Source organism: Phascolarctos cinereus, unplaced genomic scaffold (assembly GCF_003287225.1).
Source record: "Phascolarctos cinereus isolate Bilbo 61053 unplaced genomic scaffold, phaCin_HiC Scaffold_4;HRSCAF=312, whole genome shotgun sequence".
Taxonomy (NCBI): Eukaryota; Metazoa; Chordata; class Mammalia; order Diprotodontia; family Phascolarctidae; genus Phascolarctos; species Phascolarctos cinereus.
The window spans coordinates 211,094,907-211,105,803 of record NW_027555847.1 but is presented as its reverse complement, the minus strand read 5'-3'; the positions used below and the strand labels follow the sequence as shown (position 1 = coordinate 211,105,803).

Below are 10,897 nucleotides of genomic sequence, written 5' to 3'. Positions count from 1 at the left end.
CTTAGTTGTCTTTGGCAATGGGGCTCCTTCTTGGTCCAGGAACTCCTCTGCTTGGCCCAAGAACCATTGTTGGGGAATGGCTAAACAAATTTGGTACCTAACTGTAACTGAAGAATTGTCAGAAGGATGTCCTTCTCTCTTGCTTCCCTTTACCCTTTCCCAAGAACTCTGGGCTGCCAAACTCCATCGAGGCGACCGGGTGAGAACAGTAACTATTGATGCCATTTGGATTAGCTATGAGTCATAAATTACATGTCTGCCTCATTGGAAGACCCTTCAGCCTCCAGACCGCTGGACTCTGTCATCTGAACCAATGGTGCACCCTTTAAATCCCCTGGTCCTTTCCATCTGCATCACAACTACACCTTAGGACATCTGCCCTGCCACCGAACTCTTTAATATGTGTTATCCTCCCCAATTAGATTATGAGCTACTTGAGAGCAGGAACTATCTCCTTTTTAAAAAAAAAAAAAAGTATAATCCCAGAACAGTGTTTGGCACATAGTAAGCACTTAATGAATACCTTTTCATTCATTTATTCATCTATTATTGTGCTGTAAGAAACAATAAATATAATGAATATAAATACAGAGAAGTATGGGAAGATAAATTAATTGATACAAAGTAAAGTAAGCACAACTAGAAAATATACACAATGGCTACAGCAATGCAAATGCAAAGAATGACAATAATAAAATAATCAAAATTGAATGCTCTGAAATAATAATGCTCAATCTGGGCCCCAAAGAAGACATATGAGAAGACACCTCTTTCTTTCTTCACAGAGATAGGAGGCTAGAGGTATGGAACATTAAATTTAATTTCAGACTTTTTTGATGTGTTAGCTTTCCTGAATTGTCTCTCTCTCTCTCTCTCTTTTTTTCTTTGTTATAAGGAATGCCTCGGGGAGAGAAACACTGAGAAACATATGTGATGTAAAAACAAAAAATACTAATATTTTGTTTAAGTTATTTAATTTTATTAGTCTGGGGAAGTCAAGTTCCTTGGCCAGGGTCACATAGGAAGTAAGTTTACTGCATATATAAGGTGCTCAACTAGATGATGGGGATAACTCAAATGATAACATTTTAGAGTAGGGGTTTTTTTCCTGTAAAAATGCCCCACTACCCAGTATTCTTCCCAAATTTTTGTCCCTACTTGGTTTGGGTTGTAAAAGTTGATGAGATTAGAAATTCTTATTTTAAAAAGCTACCAAACCTAATTTTAAGATAATTAATTTTTAGTACTCAAAGTCTTCCTCAGCAATGCTTTAAATGTGATGTCAATAGGCAATAGAAGCTGGTGGGATTTGTGCCAAATGAATATTCTGTCCTCAGCTAATGGGACTCAGACACTTTCCCCTTTTTTGTCCTGATCCAGTTTTGATCAGGAACCTCAATTGTAGTTATGGTTTGTTGTTTATGAATACTGAACAGGCTGTTCTCCCTCCAGGAAAAAGGTTTTACAGCTAAAATGATAAATGACATTGAGGCCAAATTTGCTGCTTTTCAAACAGACATGTTTGCAATGTATAAACAGCTGACAAATTGCTTCAGGTTAGTTACATGAAGCTCTTCAGTTTTACAAGGAGACATATATGAAGGGTAATTTTTACCACATCTACCAAGCTCATCATAATTATTGAATGGAATAAACTTTAGAAAAATTTAAGCTATCCCTGTAGGGTTTTGGAATACAATGGGGTCCTTTTAGAACATTCTACCCACTAGTAGATGCATGTGCTGGAATTTCTCCATTTTTCTATGCTAAGTAGCAACATATACAATAGGAATATTTTCACTCTCAACCACATCATATTTCAAGTCAACAAGCATTTATTAAGTGCCTTGATGTGCATGGCCCTGTGTTAGGCACTGGAAATACAAAAACTAAAACTAAACCACTAAGGAACTTAACATGCCTCTGGGATCATAAGACCTTATATTTAGAGCTAAAATGGATCTCAGGGGAGATCTCTTCCAACACTTATTTTACAAATAAGGAAACTAAGACCTAGGGAAGTTAAATGATTTTGCCAAGGTTGCATAAGTGGTGATAGAATCAGGATTTGAACTTAGGTCCTTTGACTCAAATTCAGTGTTCTTTACACCAGCAGTTCTCAGACTTTTTGGTCACAGGATCCCTTTATTTATACTCTTAAAAAATTACTGAGGACACCCAAAAACTTGTTCATATGAGTCATAGCTATTGTGATTTACTGTATTAGATACAAACTGAGATTTCTAAAATAATTATTAACTCATTTAAAAATAACAATAAACTATCACACATTAACATAAATAACATCTTTAATGTAAAATAAGTATTTTCCAAAACAAAAAAAATTAGTGAGAAGAGTGGAATTGTTTTAAATATTTTTTTGCAAATCTTTTATGTCTGGTTTAATAAAAAACAGTTGGATTCTTATAACTCCTTCTGTATTCAATTTGTTGGGATATATGAAGAAAATCCAGCCTCATAACAGCTATGTAGTTGGAAAAGGAAGAGTATTTTAATAGGCAGATAACATCTTAGTATTATTATGATAATAGTTTTAACTTCAAGGATCTCCTGAAAGGGTATTGGGAACCCCAGATTATACTTTTAGAATAGCTGCTTTATACTACACCAGAACTGCCTCAAAAACATCATTGAAACAGATATGTAAAGGAAAGATAATTTGAGATGGGAGATTACACTAACCACTGTGGGGATCATAACAGAAAGCTAGACTCTAAGAAGCAGAGGTGAAGAGGGAAAGAATGCATATCAAAAATGGGGACAGCCTGTGCAAAGTCATGAAATAAAATTAAATGCTTAGTTTGGGGAAAAGCTAGTTGTCCAATTAGGCTGGGTTGTAGAGTGAATGAAAAAGTAATATGAAAAAAATGGTGTAAAAATAGGTTGGAGTTAAGTTGTAAAGAATGTAAGTTCCTTGAGGGCAGGGAGAGGGTTTTTTTTTTTGTCTCTCTATCCTGGTCTAGCTGAGTGCCTGGCATGTAGTAGGTACTTATTAAGTACTTATTGAATTGAATAGAGGGCTCTAAATGCTAGACTAAGTAGTTGGTATTTAACTCTAGGGGCAGCTAGGTGGTGCACTGGATAGTACAGTGGGTAGCAAGCTGGGCCTGGAGTCAGGAAGACCTGAGTTCAAATCTAGCCTTAGACACTTACCAACTGTGTGACCCTGGGAAAATCATTTAATCCCATTTGCCCCAGTTTCCTCATCTGTAAAATGAGCTGGAGAAGGAAATGGCAAACCACTCCAGCATCTTTGCCAAGAAAACCCCAAATGAGATCAACAAAGAACTGGACACAACCAAACAACAACATTTAATCCTAGAGGCAATAAAGAGACCCTGAAGTAAGTGACATGAGAATACTTGTGTTTAAAAAGCTTATTCTGGCCACAGTATAGAAATATATTGGAGAAGGGAGAAACTGAAAACAGGGAGACTAATTAGGTAGCTACTGCAATAGTCCAGGTGAGATGATGAGGGCTGAATGAGGTTAATTGCAGTATAGGTGGAGAGAAGGGAAAGACACTGAGAAGAAAGAAAGAGAGAGATGTTGAGGTAGATGTTGAATTGTATGGGGAGTACGGGTGAAGGAGAAGACAAGGATATCTCTAAGATTATGGACCTGGTGAATGGAAAAATATTGGCTTCTTCCACAGAAATAGAAGGGAGGAGGGAATGAGTTCTATGTTAGACAATATTTTAGACAACATGCTGAAGGGGCAACCAGCTACAGGATGCCTAACAAGCAACTGGTTATATAGAATTGGAACTCATAACAGAGATTAGGGCTGGATGTATAGGTTTTGGAGGGGATAATGGAACACATGGAAACTAATAAGATCATCAGGAAGAAGAGAAGACTAGGTAGTACAATAGATAGGATGTTGGGCCTTAAGTCAGAAAGTCCTGAGTTCAAATCCAGCCTCAGACACTTACTGGCTGTGTGATGCTGGCCAAGTTACTTATACTTCTGTTTGCCTCAGTTTCTTCAACTATAAGATGGGGATAATAATAGCACCTACCTCACAGGGTTGTTTCGAGTGTCATATGAGATAATATTTGTGAAGTGCTTAGCACAGTGCCTGGAACATAATAGGTACTTATCCCTCCCAGGACTGGGTCTTGGGAAACAACCCATTTTAGTGAGTGAAAGTTGGATGACAATCTGACAAAGGAACTCAAAGAGTGCTCAAACAGGTGGGAGGAGAAACAGGAGAGGGCAGTGTCAAAGAAGTTTAAGGAGAGAACAATATACAGAAGTAAGGTCAAAAACTCGAGAGGTCAACCAAGATGAGAATTAAGAGAAAGGCTTAGTGGTTGAAATCATTGGTAATCTTTGAGACAGGTTTTAGTTGAGCAGTACAAAGTATGGGATGATATCTTGAGGGGATGGAAGGGCTAAGTGAAGGTTTTATAAGGACAGAGGAGATTTTGGCAGAAGAGAAGAGAACAATGGATAAGAAGAGACTGAAGATGAAAGAGAGAAAGGGTACTTTCTCAGAGATAGGAGAGAATGAGATCAAGGGCACAGATTGGAGGGGTTGCCCTTGGCAAGGAGAAGAGTTCTTTCTTCGCTACAGACTGGAGCAAAGGAGGAGAGAATGAGAAATGACATTTAAGAGTTTTGATATGTGAAATGGAGAAAAAGAGGAAAGTAATAAGTCTGTATTTTCTCTGACAAATTATGGGAGGCAAGGTCTTCTGCTGAGAATCTGGAGAAGGTGGGATAGGGGCTTGAGAGAGAAAAAGTTTGGAACAATGTGATAGAGTAAATCCCAGAAAAATAAAAAGATGGCATGCTGCCATGAAGCCTCAGATAAGATCAATTTGTAGTGGATCTAGTCAACACTACTGAGTAAATTATTTCCTCGAGAAATATTTAGCATGTGCTAGAAGCAGAGATGGCAGCTTGTTGGGGGTAAGTCAGGGTTGGAGTTTGATGGGGAGTGAGTGGTAATAGGACAAGGGAGCACAGGATAAACAAAGGACAGTGTATAGTTGAAATGGTCAATAATAGAGTTGAAATTAAAAAGGGAAGAAAATGAGGCCTGAACAGGGATGATATAACTGGAGGAGTGAAGAGATTGGAGGTCAAGGTGAGAACAAAAAATAGGAGGCATGAGGCAGAAAGAGTGATGGAAGAATCAGTTATAACTGAAAAAAGGAATTTCAAAGCTCAAGACCATTGAGGTGGAATGGGCATAAATGAAGGAGAAATTACAGCTGAATCAATGAAAGAGAAAGGATTTAAGTTCCTATTATGAGCCAGGCATTGTGCTAGGTACTGGGGATACAAATACAAATGTGAGACAGACCTTGCCCTCAAGATGCTTACATTCTAAGTGTGACAGACAACACATATAGGAAGGAGAATGGTAGCCAAGGAAAGGGGTTGTGATCTGGGAAGTTGCAAGAAAGGGAGTAGATCAGTAGGGCACCCAACTTTTCCACTATGGTAATATCGATTTGATTACTGTTCTAGAAACAAGGTGTGGAAAAGTATGCAGTGGCAACGACGATGACAAGGTATCTGCTATATGGCTGGATGTAAGGGAAGCATAGTCATTAGATATATGAATTAGGTGAACTTTCACTCATTCACTCAGCAGCTCAGCTCTAAGATACCAGACTGATCCACTTCCTTTTCCAATATGTCTTTGATAATGTCTTATACATCACTTCTCACATAGAAATCAATGCTGGAAGTATCATTTTACAGCAGTCTACTTATTTCTACCATGTGTCTTTCCCATTGACCTCCTATAATTTTATTTTTTTGAAATAATGAAGTTCCCTGATTCATATAGCATCACCATAAGGTAATTGGTGTTTAAAAAAAAAAGGTGGGCTTTTGCAGCAGCAACTAACTTGGAATTTCTCGAAGTTTGCCCCTTATTTCCCAAATGTAAAGCCAGCCTGACCTCCTTCTATTCAATTCTGGGCCCAGTTCACTGTCCACCAGCAGCAGTACCCTTCCAAGACTAATTGAAAGGGCTCTCTGGTCAACTGCATATTACAATCTAGGAAATGTTTGGTGTTGTTCTATCTTGTCTTTCTAGGTCAGTTTCTTTTATTGACCAAGACTTGTTATAATTAGAACAATGCCTTCAGTAAACAATTCCCTCTTCTATCTGGGATTTTATGATGGACATTTTCCATGGCACTGATGATCACCAAAAGAGTGGCCACAATGTCAAATTTTGACCTATCTACAGTGTCCCATTTATGAACAACACACTTCCTATATTTCATTTTTTCCAAATATCCTGCATATGAAAAGTATGATAGTTTTTCTATATGATTCAAGTGAGTATCTCACAAAGCCAGAATTCTGAAGACCCTTTGAAATAGAAAAAAATTTATGACCAGCAACATGAATAGCTGGTCAAGTTTATCTGCAGTGCCTAAATTGTCTTTCTGCTTTGAACACTCTGTGTGCTTCAAGATTGGCTTCCTACTCCCTGAAAATTATTGCCTTAACTACTGCCCTATTTTTTCCCCATGACCTACCTGTTTCTTTCTTTCTTACAATGTAGGATTGTTCCTGATGGGACAAGTGCTGGAAAACTAAAAGGCTCTTCTACGTGATCTATGGCCAAATAAGAAAAATTGGCCTAGCCATCCATAATGGAAAAGCAAAGTAGATCAAGATCAGGTATTTCCTAGATGATAAAAATTGTGAAGGGATCGTCAGTGTGAAATGTTTTCAAAGGAAAGAGCTCTAGGAATGAAAAATGTGGATAAAAGTATTTCTACCTTCCCATCCCCAAGTTCTAGTACTGGCATCTATTTAAAATGAGAAGTTGCCAACAAAAAAACAAGGGTAACAACTAATCATTTGCATGCTATCAAGAAATGGATATGTTTTTGATGAGTGCAGCTTGCACAAATGCCTACCCTTTTTTAATAAGGCAGTACTCATCAAATGGTATGTAACCAATGAGAATAACAGCCACAGATGAGATTATTCCCAATTCAAGAGCGAGGACCTTCTACTGAAGTTTTGTATGGGGAGCACATATGTAATCAGGATCTTTGTTTGTAGCAGCTTATTATGAAGACTGCTACAAGTTAATTGGTTAATAAATATCAAATGTTCGAGATAAGCCAGGGTAGGAGGAAAAGTGTGTCCTATGCTACAACCACATCTCCTTTAATAAAAGACAGTTTACCGGTCAGATCTGTGGAGAAGGGAAGAATTTATGACCAAACAAGAGATAGAGAATATTATGATATGCAAAATGGATAATTTTGATTACATTAAATTAAAAAGATTTTGCATAAACAAAGCCAATGCAGCCAAGATTAGAAGGGAAGTAGAAAGGTGCGAAACAATTTGTATAGCCAGTATCTCTGATAAAGGCCTCATTTCTAAAATATATAGAGAACTGAATCAAATTTAAAAGAATACAAGTCATTCCCCAATTGATAAATGATCAAAAGATACGAACAGGCAATTTTCAGATGAAGAAACTGAAGTTATCTATAGTCATATGAAAAAGTGCTCTAAAACACTATTGATTAGAGAAATGCAAATTAAAACAACTCTGAGGTTCCATCTCACACCTAATCACATTGGCTAATATGACAAAAAAGGAAAATGAATACAGATGGAAGCATTACTACTTTTTCTTTTTTTTTTTCTCTTTCTCATAGTTTTTCCCTTTTGTTCTGATTCTTCTTTCACAATATGACTAATGTAAAAATGTGTTTAATATGATTGTACATGTATAGCCTATATCAGACTGCACACCTTCTTGGAGAGGAGAGAGGGAATGGAGGGAGAAAAATATGGAACTCAAAATCTTATAAAAGTGAATGCTGAAAATGAAAAACAAATTTTAAAAAACATGTAATCCCATTCAACACCAAATAAATACCTTTATGAATTAAAAAATAATAATAAAAGACACCAGGAAAAGAGGACAAAAGAACACCAAAGAAACAACATAGAAAGAATACTGAAATTAGCTAGGTTTATTATTACTAAACATCACAAAAAAAGGATGGCCTAAAAAAAGTGCCATTTTAAAAGTCAGATATTAGAATTAAGTCACGCTTTCTTAACAATTCAATTGTTCCAAGTAATGTTAACATAATTTTTTAAAAGTCACGATACAGAAATTAATTTACTTATTCTTTTAAAGATAGTAGTGGCAAGACAGAAGGCACTTAGTTCCCTATTACATGTATCCTCTTTTAAAAACACAATTTAAGAATCTCGAGAAATTTCCCACCAAAAGGAATTTTTTTCTAAGAAAATTCTGATCTCTATGTACAGTATTATAACAAAATATGCAGAGAGCTGGAATTGTTTCTTATTTCCTGAATGTGCCAGGAACAAAATAAACCTGCCTCTGCCCAGTAAGTTCATTCAATGTAAACAGAAAAAACATCAGCATTTTTTACAACAAATACATAACTGTAAAGCACTCTCTCTGATAAGACTTCTTAAGAAATAATAAATAGTTATAAGGTTAGTGTAATCCTCATTTGATTGCTATCCCACAGTACCCCAGATTCATTAAGTTTATTCTGGCTGGGCTTATATTATTCAAGTAATAATAACAATTCACATTCATGTAATCATTAATAGTTTATAATGTGCTTCTCAAAATAACCTTAACTGAGTAAGTGTGCATTTTTCAAAACTTCATTGTAAAAAATATAAAGTAAACCATGTACATTTAGGCAAACACAGACAAAAGGGCCACTAGTGAGGCTGCTTTAGTAAAATCTTCATTCAAAGTCTATAGCATCAACATATGGGAAAAAGGAACTATCAGTAGCAGGCCCATGACTTCAGCCATAGTAGGAATACCCCAGATGGCTTATCCAAAAACTATATACCAAATAAGATGGGCTAATTTTTTTTAAAAAACAGATAATTTTAATTAAGTAAAGACTATATCCTTAATTCCTCATTCCAAAGGTAAAATGGAGGACATGAGTCCACTTGGAGGAATGTGAACTCACTATGTCCACTTTCAGTCATGCTCATGGGGCTCTAGGGCTCACAGAGGCAAATATAGCTGGTTTCATTGATTCCGATTTAAAGCCAAATTCAACAAACTAAAGAGAACAGAAGTACCCTTATTTTTACACACCATCAACTCTTAGACATTGTTGGGCCACACAAAAATCTGAGCGCACATGAATCCTCTCATTCTGGTCCCTAAATTTTCAAAGGTCTACCAACTCACTAAGAAACCTGCCGATTGTAGTACAATAATGTTATGCGGCAAATCCAAATGCACACATAGGCATCCCTCCAGCTTGAAAAACCAATCAATTAGGAGCAGCTAGGTGGCTCAGTGAATACAGTACCAGCCCTGAAGTCAGGAGGACCTGAATTCAAATCTGGCCTCAGACCAAATACTTGACATTTACTAGCTGTGTGACCCTGGACAAGTCACTTAACCCCAACTGCCTAAAAGCAAAAAAAAAACAACAAAAAACCCAATCAATTCCTAAAAATCAGTTCAGACCAGCATAGTGTCAGAGAATCTAGAAGTAAGGTATATAGCCAAGTATACTCTAGGACCCCTCACCCACCCACAGAGAATTCATCTAAGCAATTCATGTAGCAATTCCATTACCTAGAGCTATAGGCTATACTGAGCATACAAGAAATTATGGAACTATAACATGATAATCTACAACCATCAGAGGCAGGTTGTTATTTAATAACAAACTACATTTAGTCCCATAATCAAAGGAGACAAGGGAGCCCTTGAAGTTGTTTTTAACAGATAAGAGGTAAAATGAGCAGTTTTTCCTTCTGGCATACTATAAATTCAATATATTAAAAAAAATACAAAAGTTACAGTGGTTTTGTTTTTCATTCTTTCTCAATACAGAGGAGGGGAAAGGCAGAGAAGGCAGATTTTTGCTGACTGAAAAAATTTTTAATTAAAAAAATATAAAAACTTCAAGCCATATTTCAATTCCATGATAGAATATGATCTTGTTTGGGGGTCACTGCCCAGTCTGAGTGATGGCTACTCCTGATAGAGAAGGGAGTCCAAGCCAGAATCTGGATTATTGCGATGCCCAGCGGAACCAGACAAGTCAAGGTGAACATTGCATCATGAAGACCTGTTAATAAACTAGAGAAAGGATAGAAAATAGTTAGTTTTCTATTTTAGTAACAATTTTTTCCTATGGATTCAATGCTTCTTAGCAAATTGTAAAATCATAGATTATTAAAGCTAGAAGAAAGTTTAGAGATAATCTAGTCCAATCCCTGCATTGTACTGATGAGAAAACTTGAGTCCTGAGATTGGCATTTCCTAAATTTCCTGACTTGTGGTAAAACTGGAACTTGAACCAAGATCTGACTCCCAGCTTTTTCCATAATACATGCTTGACTCTTCACCAATTTAATCCATTTAGAAGTAAATAACGGGTCAACTAACAATGTTTTATATTGATAATATGTATAACACTTCATACATGTGATTATGATCTAGAAGTGTTTAAAGGTGCTCTTCTAAACTTCAGTTTCATAAAACAAAGCGTGAATTAGAGAGAAATAGAGGAAGTCATAATAAGTTCCCTAGGCTCTGGGAGACCCAAGACTTAATCACCTACAGGGCCTCCCTCCTTCCAACTATCATAAGACCAGGCCCTCTGAACACAGCAATACCACCTGCCATGAAGACCAAGCAATTGTGGGTTATTCAGAGACTTTGAGGGCCCTAGGCCCAGGGGAGGCCTTAAACCTTCTATCAATCAGTCACCTTCATTAGCAGACTTGTTCCTATTTACTGATAACCCTGGCTGGACTAATTTCTCAATGCTTAGTGTACTTTTAACCCCCTTTTCACTCTTCTCATCTCATTAATATTGGACCCCCAACTACCAAGGCACAAATA

At 36.8% G+C, this 10,897-nt stretch overlaps 1 protein-coding gene across 3 annotated transcripts in view; it reads right to left on the bottom strand.

Moving 5' to 3' along the window:
* Nucleotides 1-7,976: 7,976 nt before the first annotated feature.
* The window catches only part of LOC110193444 (transmembrane protein 180-like), a 47,289-nt gene continuing 44,368 nt past the window's right edge, over nucleotides 7,977-10,897 (bottom strand). For all 3 annotated transcript variants that reach the window (XM_020965245.2, XM_020965251.2, XM_078152892.1), the window contains one exon: nucleotides 7,977-10,129. In XM_020965245.2, coding sequence (XP_020820904.1) covers nucleotides 9,964-10,129 — 166 coding nt within the window. In that variant the 3' untranslated portion in view covers nucleotides 7,977-9,963. The remainder of the gene's footprint in view (nucleotides 10,130-10,897) is intronic.